Consider the following 27,092-nt stretch of genomic DNA (forward strand, 5'->3'; position numbering starts at 1 on the left):
GGCGAGCGGCGTTCTGTTGTTGTCATGGCGGCGGTTCAAACTGTGGACGAGCTTATCATTATTATTAAACATTACTATGAAGTTAATCATGTTTAATATCTTAATTAACATCCAGTTAACGACGCTACGGGCATAACTAATTTATCGTTTCTGTATAAACCGAAAAAAAATCGTTAGAAGCGTAATGTTGGAGTGGGATATGTTGGGATTAACTTAATGTTTACAAACTTCAAGTCAAAAGTGTAGCTAGTAAAAGGGTTGTTTGCTCTTTGGTCAGCGTTTGGCGGGTTGTTTTCGCTGTAATGGCTTCACAGTTCTTGCAGAGTGGTTACATGATTTCCTCAGGACAGCAAAGTCAAGAGAGAGACTGGGTTGTTTCAGGTTCAACTCCTGGGATGTCCCACACCAAGGTAACTAAAGCCTGTTCATACTCAACTGTGCTATATCTTTGTCCTAGATACCTGGTATTGATGCACGCATGTACACTCAGTTCCCAGTTTATTTGGTACAACTATTATTTATTTACTTTATTATTTTATTTAAAAGGGACCAGTTTAAAATATAAATGTCACCATTTGATGCACCGTACCAGATTATAGCTTTAAACTAATTCACATCTGTAGTCCCTTTGCAGGTCAAAACAAAGAAACATACTACAGTCATACAAGAAAGAACATACAAAACGCACAATACACAACTACACGCAATAACACATCACAAAGTATTCTTGTCAAGTAAAAGCAAGTCATGCAGACCATGGAGTAAAGATCAGTGAGTACAGAGCTGAGCAGCTTTCAACACACGTTTTAAGTTGGTTTTGAAAGTGCTGATTGAGCTGCAGCTCCTCACATTGTCAGACAGGGTGTACCACTGATTTGTGGCCTTAACAGAAAAAGCTGATTGCCCAAATGCAGTGCGGCGAAATGGTACAGTACAGTCTTGAATAGAAGATCTTCTTCTTCTATCCAATTCAGTCTGATAGATCAGCACTGCTATAAATCCTACCTTCTTGAAGGTTTATTTATTTTGTTTATTTGTTTTGCACAATTTAAGACTATACAACATAACAAAAAAATAAAAAAATGAATAATATACAATGCAGGAAGAAGCAAAAAACCCCACTGGGCTTATCTGAAGCCTCCACCTAGAGACAAGATTAATATAAATAAATAATATGAATACATAAAAGTGATAACAAACAATTAGGACAAGATATATATATAGATATATATATATATCTATATATATATAAATATATATATATGTTATATATAATAACAACAATAACAATACAGTAAATATATAAAAAAAACAAGTGTGTGTGTGTGTGTGTGTGTTTGTGTGTGTGGGTGTGTTGCGTGGAAGTGTATGGTTAGTGTTTGTGAGGAGGATATTTATTTAAATATCTATAAAGATAGGTTATAATGTTATGTTGTTTGTTTGTTGTTTTGTTGAAACTGCTCTAGAGAGGTGTTATATAGTAGGAGATTGTGGTGTGTGGTGTTGTTGGATTGTAATGTGTTGTACCAAGAGCTATTTCTAATATTTAATATAGCAGGATAAATTAGATATTAGACACACGTCAGTATAGCACAATGCAGTTCAACATAACGGACGAGTACAGCCCCAAACTTAATGAAGGTGGACTGTTGCTTTAGATTGCATTGGATTTAGCTAACTGCTGCAAACAAATTGGCGACTGGGTTCAAATGAAGTGAAAGACATAAATACTTGTTGAGAAAGTGGTGTGAAAAGCATGACTGAGTGTGTTTGTGTAGCTTGTCCTCTTCCCAGGTTTCCTCGGTGGAGAGGAGGTTGTGTGGCTCAGGTTTTATTTGTTTGGCGACACCTGGAAGCTTGACATCCTCCCGGATCCATATTCTTCATATATGTTTAAATTCTATTTATCATTTTTTGCCATTGTCCATTCTAATTTTATGATATTTTGTACACATGACATCTATTACATGTCTGTCCGTTCAGGGAGAGGGATCCCTCCTCTGTTGCTGTTCCTGAGGTTTCTTACATTATTTCCCTGTTCAAGGCTTTTTGGGGAGTTTTTCCTCATCTGAAGCGAGGGTCAAAGGGCAGAGGTTGTCGTATTCTGTACAGATTGTAAAGCCCCTTGAGGCAAATTTGGGATTTGTGATATTGGGCTATATAAATAAAATTGACTTGTGTATCACAATGGCTGTTTATATCACATACAAGACTGGATAAGACTGATTGGTATCTTATGCACCACAGCTATTGTTCAACGAAGCCATCCCCGCGAGCACCAGCAACCGTGCTACCCATGTTCACCGCCCGCCAGCCCCCATCGTGATAGAGAGGCTGCTGCCGCTGTTGGAGGAGCGCGAGAGAGTGGACAGCACCAGAAGCTCCATCAGCTTCACCACTCTCTCGGAGGAGAAGCTGCGGGCTGCGGTTCAGCTCGCCAAGCGAGATCTGAGACGAAGGCGCCTTGAGTCGCTGACAAAATCCCCTGCCAAACCCTCTCAAGAGGCCTCCTTTCTTGAAACAAGTGATGCAGAGCTACTCCAGGTGACTGATTTTGATTAATGGTACACATTTTATAATGGTTGGATAATAGTTTATGTCCTATTCAAGGAATGATTGCCTGTTTGTTAAGTCAATGAGTCTTTTCCCCTCTCTATAGGAGCTTGCAGCCACTCCGAGTAAGACCAAGTTAAAGACCTCCAGTCCAAAAGAGAAAGCAGCCCGACCCAGAACCAAACTGTTTGTGCACACACCCCAGAAGCGTCCCATTTCTCTCATGCCTCGGGCTGGCCAGTCACCCCCAACCAGAGACCCCGGCCTGAGGCAATTTGTAGGCAGAAAACAGGCTCCTTTAAGCCAGGAGATCCGCAAGCTGCAGAATGAGCTGGAAGTGTACATTCAGAAAGTAGAAGAGCTCGCCACCAGAGGTAACCCATAAAAACAGCTCTTTACATTAGGCTTGTGTCTTACTGTTGATAATATGATATCCACTTTTCATATGGTTTTACATTGCATGCATAATGGTGAATAATGGTATTTGAACAACAGGAGGGGAAATAGAGGAGCCACTGGAGCCTGAAGAGCAAAACAAGTTGGAGGTACGCAGGCAGAAGCAGGCAGCCCGCTCAGCACGTGTCATCTATGTTCTCCAACAACAGGTATTTAAATCTCTAACCACATGTAATTAAAAAATAAACCTTCTCTGACCTTTTTAATTTGCTCTGTATCTATAAACACTGTAATACAAAATCATTATTTCAAAGGTAAAAGAGATACAAGAAGATGTAGAGAAACTGCGAAGTCAGAAAATGTGGGACACCAAAAAGGTATGTTTTTAGCATTGTCACACATTTACTGCTGTATAGCGCTGATTTATTTGTTGAAGATGATAAAGCATTGAAAACACTAAGTACAGTTGCTTTTTTGGGCCTTCTGCATGATATTCAAATAACAGTTTCATGTGCCAGTATTTTTTTACCACATTCAATTCCTTAAATGAATATTATTTTGCTTAAAGGAGATTTCATAAAAGTTTTGCCAGCTAAGCAAAAACCATTGAACTATCTTTTTGTACTCAATGGTAAACGGATTTACTTTCTGATATTCTTTCAGTCCGTGGCAATAAACAGGCTTGCAGCTGCCCATCGTGGGACACTCAGGGCCTTACAGGTTGTTATCCACCAGCTTTCAGATCTATCTCACGGCCAGGTACCCCCTCATTACAAAGAGCTGGGCCAGCTGATCCGCCAGCTCTCTCTGTGCTCAGCCAAGGTTGAAGTAGAGCAGGGTTCAGCTGTGCCCGAGACAGCCATCGACATCCTGCAGAAACTAGAGGTGAGGAGCATAAAGTACAAATCAGAAAGTATGTGGACAATAATGTTTTTTAATTGTTTTGGGTCCATTCTTCTAGCACAGTAGATTTGAAATGTATCAACTATTGTATGTAGGAGTCTTTTTATACATTGTCATCCAATTTAGGACAATGTAGCCAGAATAATAATCCTAAACATACAGACAGACAACCAAAATAGTGTTTTGTGGAATGAATTTACAAGGCCGTATCAGTCACCTGACCTCAGTCCAACTGACGATGTGTTTTACTTACTGAAGGAGAGGCACCTTTCAACAACAAAGCAATTCAAATTGCTTACCGAAAACAATAAAGGCAAAAATTCCCCAAAACATGCATCAAGATAAGAAGATAACTGCAGCACAGGTCTGGCAGAGCATCACAAGGGAAGATATTAAGTGTCTGCCGTGGTTTGTGGGTTACAAACTAATGACTGTAGTTGTCCAACCTTTAATAATAAGATTACTTTATTCAAGTCTAAGTTAACCTTTCCAATTAGATACTGTTATCCAAAATTGTGAGATTATATACTATACATCAGGCCTATTGAAGTGTCAGCCATGGGCTGAATCCAACCCTTTAACAGCCTCAAACCGGCCCTTTGATAATGTATAAATATGAAAAAAGCATTACAAAAAGTAATTTCTTCCAATAAGACAGTTTATTCCATTCATCAACGTTATTGACGCTGTTACAGACTGTTAAAAGCAATGTCATTGTCTTTTTATTTAAATATCCTGACAACATAACACCCAAGTTTATGGGTGTTTACATTATAAGATTATCAAAAGATAATCATTTCAATAGTGGGCTAATTAGCCTTTCCTTCATTTGTTATGTCTTGTCAAGCACATAAATACTTATTTGTTATAAAGTTGTAACCCGGGCTGTTTAAGCAGAGGGAATTTAGGAGTCAAACTGAATAAAAAAGATGTTGAATGCAACATTGTGTTTATTAAAACAATAATCTACTAAGATTAAAAAAGTATATTGTTTTCACAAAAGTGTTTTATTAATTGACATTTTCTATCTATTATCTGTCCAATTTTATGGAGGGATTGTTTATTTATTTATTTTTTTTAATGTCTTGTCACTCTATTCCTCTTAGACTTTGGATTCTGTCCTCAGTAAACAAGAGCTGCACGAAAGAAAGATGCAGGCCCAAGCATGTCCTCCACACAGGAAGTCTCCTCATCACAGCATGTCACCTACTAGTGCACCCAAGGGTCCCAGCACCTCAACCGTTAGAGGTCCTCGCAAACCAGCAAATCCCAAAAGAGGTGTCCGTGGTGAGTGTCCGAGTAGTTTTCTTCTCACTTTCTGATTTTCTACCCTCAGCAACAGTATTTATCAATACAATTTCAAACCTCATGAATCTAATATAAATGCACTATTTTCCTTAACAGTTTCTTTCATAAAGGGATAGTTTGGGTGTTTTGAAGTGGGGTTATAAAAGGTATTTATCCAGTCCGTGTATTACCTACAGTAGATGATGGTCGTCACGCCACCAGTTTGGAGAAGCAGACAGGAGTTACCGCATGAAACCAGAAGCAATGTACTGCTGCTGCATATTTTAGCCACCTAAAAGAAAGGCTGACTTAAAAAAAACTAATCAATATCAGTTTAAGTGTGCGCTATATTTATACAATTTTCTGCAGTTTACCTTGCCGTGGGACAGCTATACAGTCTTATGTTTGCGACGGGAACTGAAGCCCTTATCTATGCTCTGGCCAAAGCAACCAGACTCCATTGGAGAAAAAAAAGAGTCATTTTACCTCCCAGAACACGAGGGTTGGTGGTCGCTGCCTCGATCGGGTCATTTGTGTTATTATGTGACTTTGGTTAGTTCAGATTCACCAAAGTCACACAATAGCACAAACAAACTAACCAATCAAGGCAGCGGTAGACAAGCATTGCCCGTGTTCTGCGAGGTAAAATTACAGGTTTTTTCAAGGGAGTCTGGTGACTTTGAGAGCATAGATGGATACAACGGTTTTAGTTCCCCGTCGGAAAGGGCTGTCTGACGGCAAGGTAAAGCGGTGAAAATATTCTAAATATAGCGTATACTTAAACTGATATAGATTTTTTAGGTGGCTAAAATACGTTTTGCTGCCGGCCCCGTCCACAGCAGTACATTGCTTTGGTTCCATGCGGTAACTCCTGTCTGCAACACCCCAACTGTCCCTTTAAGGCAATGGCCTACCTGCTGGCCAAGCCTCTGAAAAAAGCACACAGAGTAAATTGAGTGTATGCCTCTTGATGAAGGACAAGCCGTTTAGTCTCCCAAGTATCTGGAAGTCACCCCAGGGCTTTTGTGCGGTTGTGTTTGGGCCTCCCACTGTGCTTAAATGGCTGCACCACCGGGCTGAAAATTGATAAAGAGTCATGAAGAAGTGATGGGAAAAACAGGAACTGAAGTGCAGAACTCTGGCTGTCGATCCCCTGCTGCTTAGTCTTATGAGCTGTTAACTCCTGCTGGCTCCTGTTGGGCTGAGAGGCATCCTGTGGAAGAGATGACAAAAACACCTACAATGAGCTTAGGGATGCAACTGGTTGTCAAGAGTGTTAGCTAATCGGCTAATTGGAGTGGTTGTGTCCTGTCATGCCTTTTAGCCCCCCAGGTTCCAAACTGTTCTATATATATAATAGTGTAATACAATAGTATCGATACAATAGTGATGAAGAGCCGTAGCTATTCCTTAATTTCTATTTACATGGGATTCAATAAGTTAAGATCAAAATAAGTCAAATGTTTATTTTTTATTTTTGTCATCAGGTAGGAGAATGGCCTCGCAGAAGCCCAAAACTACTTCTCACCAGCTCATGAACAGAAGAGAGGTGCTCAGGGCCGGCCTGGAGAGCCTCGCTCAGAGAGAGCTGCAGGGACGACCTCAGACATACACCACCTGCAGGAAAGGAGGGGCTCTACACCCCGGGAGAAGCAAGGCTAACATTATAATGACGGTGAGGGCTTGACTTCTACAAATATTGAATACTTGAACATGTTGTAACACACAGGAAATGCTTCATATTATATTAGATGCAGCGTGATTTGGGTTTTCTTTAGGGCTGTCAATCGATTCAAATATTTAATCGTGATTAATCGCACTTTTTTTACCCGTTCAAAATTAGATTTGTCAAGTATTTAATACACTTATCAACATGGGAGTGGGCAAATATGCTTGCTTTATGCAAATGTATGTATATATTTATTTTTGGAAATCAATTAACAACACAAAACAATGACAAATATTGTCAAGAAACCCTCACAGGTACTGCATTTAGCAAAAAAAAAAATATGCTCAAATCATCATAACATGGCAAAATCAAGCCCAACAGGCAACAACAGTCATGTGATTATCATAAAGTGTCTGTAAAGGGGAGACTCGTGGGTACCCATAGAACCCATTTTCATTCACATATCTTGAGGTCAGAGGTCAAGAGACCCCATTGAAAATAGCCATACCAGTTTTTCCTCGCCAAAATTTAGCGTAAGTTTGGAGCGTTATTTAGCCTCCTTCGCGTCAAGCCAGTATAACATGGTTGGTACCAATGGATTCCTTGTTATATGATACCAGTATTTTCACTCTAGCTATAAAACTGAGCCCGCTACGTGGTAAAAATCACAAGTTGCGTTAATGCATCAAAGTAATTAGTGGCGTTAAGACGAATTTCCGTCAACGCAATATTATCGCGTTAACTTTGACAGCCCTAGTTTTTTTAAAATTCACAGTGAAAAGGCGTACAAAGATGTGCCAGAGCTTACTTCAAATATTTAAATAATGTGAGGATCATGTATCTAAACATATATTTTGTATTTTTTTTGTCGTAGCGAAATCAGATACAAGAAGCAGGTTTCCAGCAGCCTACTGTCTCCTCTCAGCTCAGAGTGAACCAGCTCCCTCAAAAAGAACACTCTGTGCCCTGGATACCTACATCACCTCACTCTCCTCCTCCACAGCGGTGAGCCTTTTATCTCTCTGTACACCTGATGACCTGTTCATTGAAAAAAAAATCATAACCTATTATAGTTCACCAATGTTTTTGCTCTCAGTGCACACTGGATGATTCAAGTCATGACATAGCTAAGGTTATACTGGATGTTATATACTGTAATGTCTGAAACTCTAATGTCATGGTAACAGTTAGAATTAATGCTCTGTAAATTAATGTGCTCTTGACACAAAAAACATTTAAGAATTCAAGGGGGAAAAAGTGCCAGGAGAGACCTCTCATAAGTTGTTAATTTTTCAGCCAGAAGGTATAACGTGAGCAGGCTTCATGAGAAAAATAGTATAATTAGCTGCTTGACTAATAGCTTACATTCACTGTATGAGTGTAGGTCTTGCCAAATCGGAATCCCCAAAATTTTAATGGACTATATAATGGTAAAATACAGCATAAAAAATTAATATAAAAAATAGAATTACTGCCTCACGGTTGTATGCCTCCACCAACCAGTCAAGTTGCAGTTTACATACCTGTCCATCCAAAATGTCATCACTTCGTCATTTTATCCTTTTAGACATTTGTGTGAAATTGTTATAATTAGGGTTTTGTGAGGTCACAGTGACACTTGACCACCAAAATCTAATCAGTTCATCGTTTAGTCCAAGTGGATGTTTGTTCCAAATTCGAAGAAATTCCTTCCAGGCGTTTTTGAGATATCACAAGAATGGGACAGACGTGTGAGGTCACAGTGACCTTGACATTTGACCTTTGAGCACCAAAATCTAATATGTTCATCCTTGAGTCCAGGTGGACTTTTGTGCGAAATTTGAATTAATTCGCTCAAGGGTAGAGTTGTTCCGATACAGATACCAGTATTGGAAATAAGTCCGATACTTCCCAAAATTCGGAATGGGGTATCGGCGAGTATGCCAGTCTATGCACCAATCCGATACCATAATTTATTAACCCAGAAAAAAAATCTACTTGTTTAAATGGTAATCCAAAACAGTAGCCTTCACTGTGCGGATGTGTCATGGCTGCCACTGGCAACTTCTGTTTTAGAGCAACAAAGAAGAACTGATTGCAGGTAGTTTGTCACGTGATGATAGCAAACAACAACAGTGCGGTATATATATATATTTCTGTGTTTCTTCATCTCCATATTCCCCCCATACTATCTTTTCTGACGTGTCTTAATACGGTGTATATCTGCCTGTGCCTGTGTTTGTTATTCTTTCATCCCTCTGCTGTTATCTCAGATCCCCTCAAAGGGGAAGACCAGAGCCTCGATGTCTCTTCTCCCCCGTGAAGCTCTCACCCAGCCCTCTGAGGCAGACGGCGGCCGGTGGTTTGGGAGCAGACTCGGCCTTGAGCTCCGAAAAGAAAAGACAAGCTCATAATGAAGCATTAAGGTGAAGCCCATCTTCTACAAATTATATCCAATTTTTAATCTCTTCTTCAATGTTATGGTTTCTCAGAATAGTCATCCATACATCAGATTGTCTCTCGTAGCAAGAGGGAAAAAAGCAAAATGGATGGAATCTTAATGAGTCCTTCCTCTTATTCAGTGAGTTATTTCTAACCTCTGTGTCAGACCCCACTTGCTGAGAGCCAGAGGCAATACTACTAATTCAAAGTTAATTCTTTCCAATATATTAACCTGGGAGCCTGCTAGATTGAGGCCATTTCTCTTTGTGAGTGATTAATAGTTGGCCTGTTTTCAGTGGTTCTAAGCGCCTCATTGATTGAGTGTTCCACATATGTCTCTGTTTAATCAAATCTTAATTGCTACAATTGTGCTTTCTAATTAATCGAGGGCCAGCAGCCTGATTTTAGAGATGGGGACTATGAAGTGTTTCTGTGAAATGCTTAATTGAGCTTGCATTTTGCTTCATTTGATGATTACTGGCTTTGTACAGGAACGCCTGGCTGGATAAGATGACGATGCAGAGACTGAAAGAGCTCGACCAGCTGAGTAAAGAAGAGGCTCAACGCATTCAGACATTAAGGTACAGAAGAAATTTGTTTACAGATTCAACAGGCTTAAAGCGTCTGAGGGGATGCAAGTTGAAGTTCATAATGTTGTATCAGCTGTTGGATATAAATCCAGCCAAAAGATTGCCGTCTGTACCCAAATTGCGAACCTAGTATATTAAAACAAGAAACATCAAACAACACAGAAAAATATGCAAACAGTTGACTTTGAAATAAAACAAGATTCCTGCCTGATAAGACAAATTATATTTAGCTTAAAGCTACTACGAGCAACTTTATTTTTGTGTTGATTTTGGCAATCTCTGTGGACAGGGTTTCCGAGCACCAGAGTCCCTTTAGAAAACCTCTCTTTTTACTGCAGTAGTGGTCTGACAGTTTGCCCTGGGCAGTCCTGGTTCCGGTTCTCCCGTGCCTCCCTTCCCTCCAGCAGCCCCAGCAATACAGCCTAGGTCTCCAGCACCGTGGTGTGTGTGTTGGCTCCCAGCAGAGACTGGAGGCGCAGCGAGGCAAAGCTCTGCTCCTTGCCGGAGGAGAAGCTGCTGCTGCCGGGCTGGTTTCTGCTGGAGGCCTCGCTGGAGAGTGAACTGAAGGAGTTTCTGTGAACCTGCATGATTTCGTCCGGTGGCGCCAATAACAAGCATTAAGAATAACTATATAGAAATAGCCAATCTCTTGCTGAAATTGAGGTTAACCACCAGTTTAAAGTTCCTCACATTAACTTTAAGGGTTCCCTTTGGACTTTTAGACCTCTAGCAGCGCTCTAGAGCTTGTTTACAAAAAAAATCCACAGGCCCCATAGGATCATAGTGATATTGGGGTGCTTTAATCACAAGGTTGGCGGTTCGATCCCCGGCTCCTCCTGTCCGCACGTCGAAGTGTCCTTGAGCAAGACACTGAACCCCGAGTTGCTCCCTGGGCGCTTTACAACCGGGCCCCTATTAATCAATCACTGTACAATATACATTACATACTGTATAATAATAATAATATGTGCCTAGCTGTGTCCTGTATACACATTTGCGCTTTTAGGTTATTTAAGAAGAAGAAACATTTCACACCAGTAATGCGATTTTTAAAAAAACACACACTTGAGTCTTGCTGCCAACCCAAGGCAGTAATCCACACAGTAATCTGCCATACAGCTCAATGCACCAGGCACTCACAATTAAATGAACGGTTACATCGGGGCTTACAGCACGGGCATAATCACCTACAAACAATAGAACAGAAAATAATGCAGGTTGTGATTGCAGCAACATCCCATCAGCACCAGAGAGAGCATATGTTCCCATAGACCTCCTCGCATTTCCCTAATTAGTCATTGGGCAGTGTAATTCTGCAAAGCCAGCAACGAAACACAGCGTGAGGCGGTGCACGGGTTGTAGTCAACATTTGGTCCATAAAACTTTAATTGCATTACAGCAAATGTGGAGGTTTATCCTTCATGCTCCTGTTTCCTCGCACACAAAGACACAACTTGGCAAGTTCCAGGGCTCTTAGTTTTCGCCTAGCGGCTTATTAGACACCTGGATGGAACCATCGTTAATATCATTAGTTTCACCAGGGCATTTTTTGCTATAACAAGGTATGTTGGGCCTGTTCTGATGATGGCTGCTCCACCAGCCACGACTACTATCAGTCCATGAACTCAAAACAACAAACTATACATTAGATATAATATATATATTTATATTAGGGCTGTCAATCGATTAAGAAATTGAATCGCAAATTAATTGCACATTTGTTATCTGTTTGAAATGTACCGTAAAGGGAGATTTATTTAATACTCTTATCAACATGAGAGTGGACAAATATGCTGCTTTTTACAAATGTATGTATATATTTATTATTGGAAATCAATTAACAACACAAAACAATGACAAATATTGTCCAGAATCCCTCACAGGTACTGCATTTAGCATAAAAAAATATGCTCAAATCATAACATGGCAAACTCAAGCTCAACAGGCAACAACAGCTGTCAGTGTGCTGACTTGACTATGACATGCTCAAAACTGCATGTGATTATCATAAAGTGGGCATGTCTGTAAAGGGGAGACTCGTGGGTACCCATAGAACCCATTTTCATTCACATATCTTGAGGTCAGAGATCAAGGGACCTCTTTGAAAATGGCTATGCCAGTTTTTCCTCGCCAAAATTTATTGCAAGTTTGGAGCGTTATTTAGCCTCCTTTGCAACAAACTAGTATGGCGTGTTTGGTACCAATGGATTCCTTAGGTTTTCTAGTTTCATGTGATGCAAATGTATCTTTACTCTAGCTTTAAAACTGAGCCCACCACAACCTCTGAAAGGTCGATTGCGTTAATGTGTTAAAGAAATGAATGGCGCTAAAACGAATTTGCATTAACGCATTATTGTGTTAACTTTGACAGTCCTTATTTATATAAAAGGAAAAAGTTGTAAACTTATGGCCTATTGTACACTTTTTGTAATGTTATATTATATATATTCAAGTAAACCTAATGGCAACGAGCAGAAATCAGAGAGCCATTGTATCTTATTGTGTTTTAGTTCAGCAGCGATGTTGCTCCACCTGTTAACGAGTGACAGGTATTACACAAAACCTGTCGCTTGTTAACAGGTGATAGGTATTTTACAGTAGACCCCTTCACAATTCCAGATTGTTTCTTGTTTATGATGCTCATGTCACATTCAGCAAATTAATAATTTTTGCGTTATTATGCCCTGAACTGAACTCAGCTGGAGTCTCTAAATTTCCTGCTGTGTCTACAAGTTTTGCCCCGATGCAGAGTGGTGATAGTTTGATAGATTTGACCTTGTTTAATTGCATTAAATGTCAATATTTTGGCAAACACAGGACCTGACAAATACTGCTATATTGTGTGCAATCCCATCAGGCTTGAAAAAACATTTTAACGTGTTTAGATTCATAGAACTTCTTCTGTGACAGCTTGCAGTGTGGGTGTGTTTTGGGTTACAGGTCAGAAGTTGTCTCGCCAACTCAGTGGGCAGAGAGAGCCGAGCAGAAGGCCAGAGAGAGAATTCAGCCCTTTCTGGATGAAGCACAGGTAGGAAGACTCGTCTGTTGTCTGGATAGTGCCAGATTTGACTTCCCTTTCCTTCCTTTTATTTGAAGAAACAACCAATACATCTTTTTTGTTAAAAAAACACGTTTTTTGTTTACCAAAAGTCAAATGAAATGTGACTATTTGAGTATCGGTATTGTTTTTATAGACTAAGTGGTTGTGTAAATGATGCTTGCTTCGGATTGGTTGGACAGTTTGTTTTTGTCCGTTTACCTCAGCAGATTGGTGAGTCCAGGAACAGGATCAGCCCCTCGCTGAGGAATCGGCTGTCTGAGCAGGCTGCAGAGAGGGTGAGCTGCGCCGCTATTGCCAATACTTCACAGGGGAGAGGGGAATTGGCCTTGCTATTGAACAAAGTTTGAATTTGGTTATCATGGCCATGATTCAGCCCAATATTCTGCTGGTACGTCGTGCTCCACAGGCAGCAGAGAGTGCCGAGCAGCTGAGTGAGGCGCTGTTGGAAGATCTGTTGGAGGACACTGCACGGGCGGCGTGGGCGGCTGATACAGACAGACAGTTGGAGGGCATGGCCCAGCGTAGGCTGCAGGCCCCCACCCTGGAGAGTATGCTGCTTCGTATGGAGGAGATACAGGTGAGAGCTGCCCTACAGAAAAGGCCCACCGAGAGAAGGTCAGCGTGGAACCCAAAAGGTCACCAGCGATTGGGCTGTTATTTATAGAGGGCTCTTGTGACAGCTTTGGTCTGGTGTTGTTTACTGATGCAGTGTCTGTTGGCAGCTGGACAATTTGTTTATAGAATGCATTTATCCGTTTGTGTCTGAGCAGAGAGATCAGGAGGAAGTGAGGAGACGGTTTGCTTCCATCACCTACTCCGACCCTCTTTACTGGGACCGACAAGGAGCAGCAGGTAAAAAACTAAACATGAACACAATTAATTTAAGGTTGAAAAGTTTGCCACCTGGCTAAGCTTTAGTTAGCTTTAGGTAGAAGGCCAGTTAGCTAACACTTTTAACTGTTCATCCATTTCTTTTAGCTAATTCTTAGCTAACTGTTTCAACTGTTTATCCATACCTTTTTTGGATTCTTGTACCACATTTTTGAATTGTTTCTGAACATCTTTAATAGTTTTAATGACCGTTGGATTTATGCTGTTCACCATTTCTGTTATTTTCTCCCATACTCGGTGTGGTTTTCTTTTCTGTGAAGTGTCTTATTTCACCTATAATGCATTGTACGATAAGCTATCTAAGTCAGTCTTACATTAGTTACTCATAGGGAAGCTTTTTGCAACAGGTAAATTTAAGCATCCATAGCAAGTCTGACTTAAAGTTATATTTAAGATAAAGACTAAGTCTATTTTTATTATACATCTGGCCCCTGTTTATCCTCTTTAACTGCATTTAGAGAAATTATTTCCCTGATGTCACCTGTAGGTGGAGACAGCGCTGCAACTGACAAGACTAGGTGAACACTTGTCATTCTGACTCTATGCTCTGCTTGTTTTTTTTCATCTGTCTATATGCCTGCCCCCTGCTCCACCCCATCCCTCTCTTGACACACACTACCCCTTCCTCCCATCTTCCTTTCTATTCTTCCCAGGACCCCAGTGCCATGCTCCGAGCTCCAGGCCAGCCTCTCCCCAGCCAATTAGACTCACAAGGCCAGTGCCGAGGCAGATCTCTGCAGCTGATATTGTCCTAGAGAAACCCGTGGAGACTGGGTGGGTTACTATGTCCTTCACTCGTTTTTTAACACTCACATAACACATCATTTCTATGTCTCATCTTTTGCTGATGGCCTCCATGCTATTTTATTAATCTTAAAGAGGCAGTAGGGAAATGTTGGGAGTGCTCCTAGAATATTAACTGGAGTGCAGTATAAGGGTTTGACCTATTTAATCTTTTGAGCTAAAATTAAATGTCTGAGCCCCATAAGTAATCATGGTTCCAACACAATACTAATGATTATATGACATTATGATATAACCCTCTGTTTAAAAATATACATATTGTAGTGTTCGATTACTTGGAGAGTTTTTGGTCACCTTTTATGCACGTTTTATGAGAAAAATAAATGTATTGAATTGCAGTTTAGGATTTCCTGTTGTTGTGCTACGAAACTCAGAGCAATAGCGGCGTCATCCACAGGAACTCATTAACTATTGGTTCAATTAGGCCTCTAGACTTGATGAAAAGTAAAGTGGTTAATGCTTTTCCAACGATGCACAGTTAGTGTTTTTGTTCCACATGACGTTGTGTCGTTACCCTATAATCACTCTCCCACCGGGAGGCCTTGCTCATCCCGCAAAACCTCACTTGGCTACCATACCTAGGGCAACGTCTATTCCTGACTCTGGCAGCAGACTCCACAGAGAGACCCTTCACTGCCCAGGGCTTTGGCTGCAGCTGCTGTTCTGCTTAAATTAATGAGAAACTTGGAAGGAGAAGAAAAGAGAGTGGGGGGACTAGAAGTTGTTGATACAGACAAGCCAGCAGGATGCTGCTTCTAACAAATTCAAGCAGCAACATTAGCAAATGAAAGTCAGTCAGACTCGGAGTGCCTCCAGTTCAGTTGTCTCATTGGGAACTTTGCCCCGAGATCCGCCGTGACTCATCTTAGACTCTGTCTTCGTCACGCATCCATCAAGTAATAGCTCTTGGAAGTCAACTATTTAGTGTCCGGTCTTTTTGAAGAGGTGTTATGTTCTTTCATGGCTTTTTTCAGAGGTACAAAGTCATTTGAGAATTGCCAGCTCATTTGTTCTGAAACTCCCTGAATCAGAATAAAACAGGAGGAGACCTGCCTGCATCGCTTTTATCCTCAGTCCAAATTCCAGTACCTTTAAAAAAGCAATGGCACCCTGCTGAATCTGTTCATGTTTTCTATTCAACACATTGAATCACAGTCAAGGTAATTAGGATTTTTTTGACATTGATCAGTAGAAAAAAATCTTTCATGTCAAAGTGAAAACGAATCTCTGCACAATTGACCTAAATTAATTACAAATATAGAACACTCTTTATAGAATACTCTACTTTATTGGTTTCTGTCGGTGCATTGATCAGCATAGTCCCTTAGTAATCATTGATAGTGACAGATATATTCAGCAGCATGGAGAGTAGGTAGCTTTGCTGTCTGCTGACTCGCACATCATGGCGTCAAAGTATCTCTTTTCCATTAGATACTGCTTAACATTTCCAAAGCAATAATGAAACAGTCAGATAGAGGGAATTGCTAAAATGTCCCACTCAGCATGACAGCACAACCTTGTTTGTATTGATGATGGTTATGTGCATGAAATAATAATATGCGGCTCCAAGATTGCTTGCGAAGCAGTATTTGTGCTCGTTATCATTCAAAAAATAACAACCGTCGATTTGAATGCGTTGTACACATTATTCACCTCTTCCCCGCTCTGACTGAAGACCCATTCAGTTTAGAAGTGACTGGCCAGCTGCTTCGATAATTAAGTCCTTTTGTCGGGAAAGAAAAGTCTTAAAGGAACAGTGTGTAACAATTATGGGGATCTATTGGCAGAAATGGAATATAATATTAATAAATATGTTTTTTTTTGTATAATCACCTGACAATAAGAACCATTGTGTTTTCGTTACCTTAGATGAGCCGTGTATATCCTAGGGAGCAGGTCCCCTTTCCATAGAGTCCACCATGTTGCACCGCTCTGTTTCTACAGAAGCCCATAACGGACAAATCACACTCTGTTAACTTTTCGTGCTTGGGCCGGAGTCGATGACGTTACTCGCTCCCGTCGCCGCTGCTCTCTCTCTCTCTTGCTTCATCACTCACTTCCCACATACACACACACTTTAAGCACTCTACTCCCACAACAACTGGCTCTAGAGAGGACCATTTGCATTTCTGCGTCGGCCACTGTAGCAATCCTAATATTAATAATAATAATTCATTTAATTTATATAGCAGACTTTAAAATACAGCAAAATCTCAAGGTGCTTCACAACAAGGGCAAAACAATCACAAACAACGTTAAGACAATTTACACAAGAAACATATGATTAAAAGCGTCAAAATAGGACAAATAAAATTCTAGACAAATTACGCTATGTACATGGGAGAAGTTGTAATCTGCAACCTCACCGTTAGATGCAGCCAAATACTACACACTTTTCTTTTAAATTTAATAAAATTGCATATTTCATTCAAGTTGTCATAGCCAAATTTAATAGCCAAGTGCCAATGGGAGTTTCTTTGCCTGCACAAATATGTTTGTGTATCAAAAAAGCTGACCGAGAAAGATGCTGCCAATAAAGGTTACACTTGTCACAGTGAACGCTATTACAAGCAGAACAACTTTTTCTTTTTTTCTTATGCCCTGCAACAAGGTGCAAACAGAAACTTGTTATAGACAGTTAGCAGCAGAGAGCAAGTGATAAAGTTGGAAGTAGGGAATCATTTGGTGTGACATGAAAATGGAAATTGTGTTTATTAATAACTCAGCTGTAAGGGAGATGAACAGGCTTCCTCAATTGTCCCAGGTGGAACATTTTACATCACATAACAGAGGAGATGAAGTGAAGAAAAAAGTTTTGATTACAAAACCCAGCAACCTGTTGCATCAGTAACACACATAGTTCAGTACACCAAGAACCGCATTAACACCTAGAATCCACCTCACCTAAACTTGTTGCAGTCTTCGTGTTGAATTCAGCTGACATGTTGTCAGAATGTGTCAGACTTTAACAGGAAGTAATAGGATCTGAGTTTCACGGTAATCATTCAGATAATTGTGAAATTACATTTTTGAAATTTTTCACCTGCACCCTGAGGAAATGAGAACAACCTCGATTTAATGATAATGTCTCAGTTTGATGCTAGAGTCAACACACTGACCTCATTAAGGGAAGTAATTCTCCACGTAATGAAAAATGTGACAAACACTTAAGAAGTCGGAGTAGGTATTCAAAACTGCAGCCAGCTCCAGGTCAGTCTAGATATTTGTATTCCTGCCAACAGTTAAGATAATTAACACTTTTGTGCAGTACTCAGCATAAAATATACTGGGCTTTAGGAGAGAAGTAAACTTGGATACGACAGAATGGAGAATGCTTTCATGTTGCTAATACAGCAACTGAGCAGCGGAATAAAAGATCACTTGCATCAGTTCCTGTTGAGGAAAAAAATAGCCCACAAATGCAGTTTGTTTGTGTGATAATCCTCTCTGTCAGTGTTGACTCCTCTGGTGTTCAGTGTGGCAGAATGGCGAGGTTTAATTTTGGAGGTTTTTGGAACGACAAAATGTGTGAAGAGCTCGTCATGTGTGCTGTCTCAGCCCTGATTGGCTGTTTATAACCCACATTTCTCAGCCCCAGAGGGACACATCAGTCGCTGCCGTCAGCAGGAAAACACAGTCATGCGTGCGATCTCATGCATCATTTAAACACACAAAGGAAGGAAATTTGCGACAGCAGATATTTTTTGGTGGCTTCTTTGATTGTTTGAAGACTATTAGGGACACTGGCGGTCTGTTATCGGTTATGACTTTCAGATTTTGTTGTTGTTATGCAGTAGATGCATGAAGGAGTGATGAGGGAATGCAGTTTTCAAAAGATTTTCTCTCAGCTGATTTGAGAACAGATGAAATAAAGCAGATTTTTATTTTATTGTTTACAGGTGCTCACGCTATCATTGCAGTCTCTGCTGCAGTAATAATAGTTACTGTTATGACCATAGACTGTATATATAATAATTGGACATAGTCAGAGTGACATGACCCGTTGGTTTGACTATGATTTTGAAGCCTCAAGTTTGGCATTTTGGTCGTCGCCATATTGGTTTTTGGCCGTTGCCATCTTGGGCAACCAGAAGTGAGGGTGGAGCTAAGTACAACCAAACGCTGAATAAGACATTTTTAGGCGACCACAAAGTTACAATTAACTTTCATGAACTAAAAACACACTATGAAAGGTTTAAAATCGTAAGAAGGAAACACAGGACAACGCTGTGGTAGCGACCTGTCAATCACAAGATAGCCACACTCTGAAGCATCCTCTGCTTTATGATCTATTTGACTCTAAATGGGACCATAATTTACTAAATGAACATCATGCTGTATTGGAGAAGACTTGAAACTAGTGATTGAGACCATAAACTCATGTTTACAATGTTTACTGAGGTAATAAATCAAGTGAGAAGTAGGATCATTTTCTCATAGACTTCTATACAATCAGACTTCTTTTTGCAACCAGAGGAGTCTCCCCCTGCTGGCTGTTAGAAAGAATGCAAGTTTAAGGCACTTCTGCATTGGCTTCACCTCTGAGGAACGGAGGTTGCCGCCTGGTTATGAGTCCTGACTTACAACAGCATGTATAATATAAGAGGAGGGTTCTCTTCACCATTTGTGGGAAGGTAGTTGTTTACACCAATATTTCATCACTTCCATTATGTGACCCTAGACATAACACTGGCACGGCCCTCCCTAAAAAAGCATTTCCAAAACAACATTTATTATTATTATTCCTTACCCCAGCTGTCTTTGTTGCGTGTGTGAGCGCTATCAAGCGACCACACAGACAATGGAGTGCGAGATTTCATCTTTGGAAACATCAGCAGAGCGGCAGATAAGATTTATGTATCCATGGTGAGGAGCCCGGACACGGACCCCGATTGTCCTCCCGCTTGGCCAATGCTGACTGACCAACTGCAGCTGCATCAGCAGGTCAAACAAATCAATGAAAAGATGAAAGCTCCACTCAGCTATATTCTAGACCTTTCATGTATTTTTTTTTTTTTCTGCTCTCACTCCATCGTCCTTTTGTTTACAGTGACAGTTGTCCTCTCAGGCCAAGTATTACGAACAAGCTGTGTTGCACAGTAAGTGGTAGATTTGCAGTTGCGATGGCTCCCACCCTCTCCATCCCGGTCGTTGCCTTACATTCACAGTGACACCTGATTGGATTCAAATAGAAGATATTGTATTTCTTGAATATCAAAGATGTCTGAGTAGCACATCACTGAATAAGCAAGGAAATAACAACTCTCTATACATTTTCCTCCACACTATTCATCCTTCACCTGTTTCCTTCCTGCCGCTCTCAAAAGCTCTCATATCCCCTCCCCCCCCTTACTTTCTCTGAGTCACATTTTGTCTTTGTCCAACTCTGCTTCAGCACAGCCTGCGTTCCCTTTTGATGCATGGCATATGGCACCGTCCTCTGCCAGGTCCCCGGTTTCCCGGGCGATACGCGGCCCGAGCTTTTGTAGAGAAACAAGGACTTGAAAGTCACTCAAGGTGATCTCGCTAATAGCTAACGCTGTTCATCCGTTTTTGGTTCGTGTATGTCTTGTGCAGGCCAAGTTGTACAATAGGTGGGTGAATGTGACGGGGAGAGGAGAGAAGTGTTTGTATTGATTCAATCATGTAATTTGCGCTCCCCCCTGTCAATCATGGCCCACACGGAAATATACACACACACCCTCGTGAACACACAGATTTAATGAAATGTTCAGTAGAGATGTAGTACACGTTTGCTTCTTGGCCTTTAGCCCTCTCATTGAGCTTCATACTCCAGAATAAAGTGAGAAGGTACCACTAACACTGAGTCATAAAAATTTGTATTATTTATTAGGGCTGTCAAAGTTAACGCAGTAATAACACGTTAACGCAAATTTGTTTTAACGCATTAACGCAATCAATCTTTCGGAGGTTGTAGCGGGCTCAGTTTTAAAGATAGAGTGAAGATACTGGTATCATATGAAACAAGAAAACATAAGGAATCCATTGGTACCATCATGTCATACTAGCTTGTCGCGAAGGAGGCTAAATACCGCTCCAAACATGTGCTACATTTTTGCAAGGAAATGGCCATTTTCAAAGGGGTCCCTTGACCTCTGACCTCCAGATATGTGAATGAAAAAGGGTTCTATGGGTACCCACGAGTCTCCCCTTTACAGACATGCCCACTTTATGATAAGCACATGCAGTTTGGGGCAAGTCATAGTCAAGTCAGCACACTGACACACTGACAGCTGTTGCTGCTTGTTGGGCTTGAGTTTGCCATGTCATGATGATTTGAGCATATTTCTTATGCTACATGCAGTACCTGTGAGGGTTTCTGGACAATAAATGTCATTATTTTGTGTTGTTAATTGATTTCCAATAATAAATAAATAAATCTGTTTGCATAAAGCAAGCATATTTGTCCACTCCCATGTTGATAAGAGTATTAAATACTTGACAAATCTCCCTTTTAAGGGACATTTTGAACAGATAAAAAATGTGCGATTAATTTGCAATTAATCACGATTAACTATGGGCAATCATGCAATTAATCTTGGTTAAATATTTTAATAGCCCTGTTATTTACATCACCTTTTCACAGATATTTATTCAAAGTTAATCTTGGTCTTGGAGAGTTTGCCACAATGTCTGAATGATGTTGGTTGACAGGAAAAGCACCCTGGGTTCATATTTGTTTTGGCACAAGAAGTGTGGCTGCTGTTCTGACTCTATAAATAGGGAGTGAATTCGCAGGGCGCTGTATTGTTGCTTTCCCCACATTGGTCTTCAGATGCCCATCAGACAGTAAATCGACCCGTTTCAGACTGGAAGCAGAGTTGACTGTGCTGACACTTTGATATTTATGGGCACCCTGCGGTTTGCTGCCGCCACAGTCAAAACAGAAACAAGTTCAGCTGAGGCCGGGGGAGCACAATAGAGAGGCACTTTGCTTTGGGAACTGCTGCCTGCAACACTAAATATAGCACCGAGAGCGCCGGCGCAACAGCCAGGCTGATTTGTCCGAGCAGAGAGGATTATAAAGCCAGACCATGGCAATGCCCAGCTGAGCCCCCACTCACTCTGAGACACCCTCTCCTAAATTCATCATCCTCATGCCATATAACAGCAAGTATCTCTGGTTAATCATGGGCGCCGCTCTCCATCCTGGCTCCCTCGTCAAGAAATGAGTTTTCCTCTTCTCCGCAGACCTCAGAGGCCCTTCACCCAGCTCATACTGTGAGAACGCTCCGTGTTGATGAAAAGGTATCCCGTTTAACCTCGCCTCATGAGCATCCTCTTGTCTTTCCTCAGACACAGCATACTCTCTGATAACAGCCTGACAGAGGAGGTGTCCCAAGATGAACCACAGCCCAGACACGGCGCTGTGTTCCCAGGCCCGGTGGAGAGAAGCGGGGGCACTGTTATCTCTGTGCCAGGCAGCACGCTGAGAAACATCCGGCGGTACCGGGAGGACTACGACGCCTACCTGCGTGTTGTGGCTCACGAGGCTGTCGGCAGCTTCGACCCCTGGGCCATCACAGACAGGTAAAAGAAGAACAGTGAAGGTTTCCTAACATCTTCCGCTCTGCGTGATAGAATCTGTAGTTAAACTGTGCTGATAATAAATTTAGTAATCTTTTTGTGTCTTTGAAGGTTTTATATGAATATCTCTACTCTGCATGAGCAGTATCACACGCTCAGTTTTAGTAAGCAGAGTCGCACAGAAACAAGATATGTCCTTCCTACTCTTTGTTTTTGTCCCTGGACGTGTTCAGTCCTCTCGTTCTGAGAGAGAGAGGATCATGCATTTCATGTTTTGCATAGTGTGTCTCTGGTTTTTCACCGTTGTTCTTCTCTCCCCCTCACAAATTTGCATACTTAACAGAATTCTTAAGTTGCTGCAATGCAGAGTGCAGAAGACTCCCTCTCATCTTTGGCCCTGTTCAGACCTGGCATTAACATGCGTCTTGGGGCGATCTGATCACAAGTGGACAGCTCTAAGTACGTCCGTTCACACCTGGCTTTAGAATGCGTCTCCAAATGTGTCTCGAGTGACCACTTGTGATCAGAGGATTCCCTGCTCTATATGCAAATAAACACGTAGCCTACATCATTTCCATTTGCAAAGATCAAATGCGTTGGTTTTAAATGGCCGGAGACAGCAGTAGTAATACCCATAATACTACATATTCATGAATTACGTTACATTAGTACATTTTATGAACCTAAAAATATAAGGTTATTGTCTACCAGCGGTCCCCGGGACACCACCTTCCTTTGCCAGGCAACAGTGGATCACAGAACTAGCCCGTGACGGGAGACTTTGACCAATCACAGGCCATTTCAGAGAGAGAGCATTCCTATTGGCTATTCATTCAACGGAGGCAGCTGTAAATCACTCGCAAACTCTAATCAGACGGTCAAACTAACACTAATCAGCTAACATAAAATCATGATTTGCTCCATTTCTACCCACTGCAGCTTTAAGCTATATAACTATATAATACTATTTTGTTGAGTTGCCTCCTAATGCAATGTATATGTCTAGAGTTTTTATTGTGAAATGTCAGAACGGAAGGAGTGAAGCTGTTTATGCGCTGCTGTTGACAATCTGGGCTTAATAAAGTGTTCACCATTACTTTATTACCTTCATAAAGTATAGGCGCAATGTAGGCTAACCCTCAACTACACAAGCTGTTGTGGATCACCTCTGTCGTCGGTGAGTGGTCCTTCATTGTGGCCCAGGATGCATTTGCTTACACACTGCTAAACGAATGTGGCCATATGCTGCCCAGACCCCCTCTGATCTCAATGCGTCCTCAACGCGTCAAGCTGTCCACTTGAGATGAGATCACCCAGAACACATGTTAATGCCAGGTCTGAACAGGGCCTTTGTGAACACACTGAATCCATGTGTTTGATACATGAGTTCTAAACTTCTTAAAGATACATTTTTAAGTCTGTATTTTCTTTTTTTTCTCTCTCTTTCTGAGTCACAGATATGTGTGGGATTGTGAGCAGCTCAATAAGTTGTTGTTGTTGTTGCCCAATCCCACCAGACTCTGACTGCTTCTTTCGCCACTGGCTCATTATCAATCCCACATCAACGAAGGAAAGTTTTCAAGAGATGGATCTCTACTTTTTTCTGAATTTGGAAGAAAAATAAGGATATTGTGTGAGGACAAGCCATCCAATTACTTCAGTGTTTTTGGAAAGACAACACAAAACATTATAGACACCTCCCGCTATTCTGACACAGTGCACGAACCTGTCTGTGTGATGAGATGGTAATGAGCCGCCTCGTGGAGCCAAACCTCGTTCATTCTGTCTGCTAACAGATTGATTGCAAAATAGCAAAGCTTTAGTACAGACAAAACACAGAAAACATGCATAATATGTCAAGCTATTTTAAGCTTCTTCTGAAGTTTGTTATACTGGTGGACGGATGAATATGGAAATGCACGGCAAAACAGAGTATGATAATAAGTCAGTGGTTGAATTAACTTTTTTTTCTTACATTAATGTCAGGCTTGTGCTGTACAATTACTTATGCATATTAACTGAGCGCTAATTGTGTTTTTGTGGTCGAATTTCATTATATTTGGAGCGTTAAACATACAGAATATTAAGAGCCATTTGGTGGAGCGTATTAGTGTTAGAAATATTTACTAATGGCTGTTCCCAATCCATTCTTCACTCGGTTTCACCCTGTATAAATATTCTTGTATTGACTCTTCAAAGGTACACAATTAATTCTGATTGTTTTGTTGCTCCGACAACCTAATGTCTTGGCGTTTTTGGGGGCGATATAAGAAAGATCCAAGAGTGTACGCAACTTGCACTTATCCCCTGTGTCTCTACTTTAGTCTGTATGTTTGTGTGTGTGTGTGTGTGTGTGTGTGTGTGTGTGTGTGTGTGTGTGTGTGTGTGTATGTGTTTGTGTGTTGACCCAGATAATGATCAAAACACTGGAATTTAGCTTGCTGCTGCAGCACCAGTCTTTTGAGTTATTTTCCTTCATTTGATGCCTTTCAAAACAAGGAATTTTATGTCCAGCTCTGAAAGTCAGTAGACAGAAAAAACTACTTTGATCACAACTTCTGCATTTTTTGAAAATAATGACACAAGGCTGATGGATTACATTTTTGTGAATCTTAGCAAGTCAGCTCACATGGCACTTTTTTAAGTGATGTATATATCTTATTGCGTCTAAGTCCCTCGACCCCTTTTTATTTAGCAATTTTCAAAAGTTCTAGTCTGAAATCTAATTAAAGATCCTTACCATAATAACACTACATTAGGAGCAAGTCCGACGGTGGCTGGCGGTTACACGGTTTTGCACACTGTGGCTTATGTTAGCGCAGTTTCACAAGCGTGTCGGAGAACTACGGTGGCCTTCAGGTAACGACGGTAAAAACGTGAAAGGCTCTCTCTAAAGTCAGTGTTTGGTTTGTCCGTTCTGGGCTACTGTAGAAACATGGCGGAGCAACATGGCGGACTCAATGAAGAGGACCCACTCCCTATGTAGATAGGAGCTAACAGAAACACAACGATTATTAGTTTCATACACTAATGAAAACATAGTTCTGAGTGTTATATTCCATCTCTGCTAAAAGATTACCTGAAATTTTACACACTGTTCCTCTAAGAATAATAGGGACTACTGCAACTATCATATTGTCTTGATGCTTTCTAGTTTTATGAAATAGCAATAGTCACATTAATTTCATTGTCAAATATGATAATTTTGTTTCATTTGTTGTGATGCAGAACATGATTTGTCAGATGTTAGATTATGACATTTCTATGTAGTTAAAGTTTGTCTTTTTAACTGACTCGGGAGCCGTATTTGCAACTTGGCTTGAAGGGAAATATCTTGATCTTTCTAACGACCGTGTTCTTTCTTGTCCCACAGCCTGGCAGAGGAGCTGCTGTCAGAGGCCGTGGCTGACGTGGCTGCGGAGTTTCAGGATGTCGTGGAGGAGTACGCCGAGGCCGTCTTCACCTCCGAGTTTCTTCAGCCGACCCAGTCACCTCCTGCCTCAGCTGCGGCTTTGGTCAGCTGATAGGATGTTCCAGCATCATTTAATATATATTTATTTTATTGGAAAATCTGCATCTTCAGACTTTCAGCACAAAGGATGTAAATATCAAAAGATAAAGGGTCATGTTATCGACCAAGGACTACAGTTACTTTTAATTTGTTTTCCAGTTTCACAGGTGGTTGTTTCATTTTGTAATGAAACTCTTCCACGTGTGTACTTATTTTGTTGATTTACAAAGATCTCTATTTAATTGGGATTGTAGATATGTTTTTAATGAAGCTGCGGCGAGATGAGATTGTTGAATTGTACAGGGAGCATTAGTCACATTACTCTTCATGGTCCATCTGTATCTGTGATTGAATTCCGCTGGGAAAGTTAGTTTAGTTTTAGATAAGCTTGGAGAGACCATTACGACATTACAGAGGATTATAAGATTACCGCCCTCCCCTTGCACTTGGTTTAAATCTCCCCGAGGATTACTCGCACTTTCTATTGTCACGTCGGAGTATGGAAATAAATTAATTGCATACGGTTTCCCCACCAAAATGACGTAGGAAGCCAAGGGCATCGTGTGTTTAATCTATTGTAACTTGATTTCCTCTTTTTGCTTTAATGTCTAAATAAAGGGTGCGAACGCAGCAACAAGCTTTATTAAATGTGTTATCCCAGTAAGTTGTGACCACTGCGAGGAGATAGAGTAACGTGTGTGGATCTTTTTTAGTACTTCTCTTAATTTCTGTTTATTTTTTTTCACAGAGTCAAATAAAATACAGCCACTAGTTTATATACTGTTGCTACCGACCAACTGAATCCTGCATTATAACGGTGAAAAGTGACAATTCTGGATGCAAAATAAACAGGACGGACTCAGCAGACCAAGAAAATGTCTGAGTCCCTTGAGAGCAACATGAAAGCCATGCAGTCAGAGCAGAGGGGACACATCCATCCAGATGTTGCATTGGCCTGTGGGGAACCAGCCTTTGACAGGGGACATACAGTGACTGAATGAATTAGCTCACATTGAATCAGCTGCCTCTACTTTCTCTCAGGCTGGCTTCTTTCTGCGTGGGCGTATGAATACGTGCAGGCTTTCACAGGCTCCAGCTCGGTTTCTTCCTTTTTCCATCCAGGACAAATAGAAAGGCGGTTAGGCTCAAAGCGAGGGGAGCGTCGCTGCCTTCACACTGACGCACAGAGCTGAGTTTGCTCTGACGTTGGGCGAATGAGAAATGACTCTGTTAATTTCAAAGTGCTAATTTCTAATCATTTTGTTCATTGTTATGCTTCGGAGATTTCAAACGTGTCTGCCGGGAGACATTTAAAAGATAATGTATTTTCATTTCCGCCACCTCAGCAGGCACCACTCAGCAATTTGACTGTGAGAAAAAAAAACAGCTTTATTTACTTTATTAAATATGTGTTTCTTCATGTACATCTGTCACATTAAGCATGAACATTCCCAAACA

At 41.0% G+C, this 27,092-nt stretch overlaps 1 protein-coding gene across 2 annotated transcripts; it reads left to right on the forward strand.

Annotated features, from left to right (window-relative positions):
• On the forward strand, window positions 1-26,282 carry kiaa0753 (KIAA0753 ortholog). 2 transcript variants are annotated; one of them, XM_037776395.1, is made up of 18 exons: window positions 1-410; window positions 2,248-2,544; window positions 2,660-2,927; window positions 3,049-3,158; window positions 3,264-3,326; window positions 3,613-3,834; window positions 4,959-5,139; window positions 6,627-6,814; window positions 7,683-7,813; window positions 9,061-9,213; window positions 9,721-9,810; window positions 12,760-12,847; window positions 13,087-13,155; window positions 13,287-13,457; window positions 13,651-13,732; window positions 14,425-14,545; window positions 21,893-22,126; window positions 25,497-26,282. In XM_037776395.1, exons 1-18 carry the CDS (start codon window positions 303-305, stop codon window positions 25,645-25,647), a joined length of 2,727 nt encoding a protein of 908 aa, XP_037632323.1. In that variant the 5' UTR covers window positions 1-302; the 3' UTR covers window positions 25,648-26,282. The 2 variants fall into 2 exon arrangements, with proteins under 2 accessions (XP_037632323.1, XP_037632322.1); XM_037776394.1 differs by having other exon boundaries at window positions 2-410; window positions 13,084-13,155.
• The last annotated feature ends 810 nt before the right edge of the window (window positions 26,283-27,092 follow it).

Source organism: Sebastes umbrosus, chromosome 7 (assembly GCF_015220745.1).
Source record: "Sebastes umbrosus isolate fSebUmb1 chromosome 7, fSebUmb1.pri, whole genome shotgun sequence".
In the NCBI taxonomy this organism is placed as follows: domain Eukaryota; kingdom Metazoa; phylum Chordata; class Actinopteri; order Perciformes; family Sebastidae; genus Sebastes; species Sebastes umbrosus.

Excerpts from the sequence above, each read along its gene's own strand:
- kiaa0753 (XM_037776394.1), top strand. The coding sequence starts at position 303 with ATGGCTTCACAGTTCTTGCAGAGTGGTTACATGATTTCCTCAGGACAG. Across the intron at positions 6,815-7,682 it reads AGGCTAACATTATAATGACG|CGAAATCAGATACAAGAAGC; the intron begins GTGAGGGCTTGA and ends TTTTTGTCGTAG. Across the intron at positions 13,733-14,424 it reads GGACCGACAAGGAGCAGCAG|GACCCCAGTGCCATGCTCCG; the intron begins GTAAAAAACTAA and ends TATTCTTCCCAG.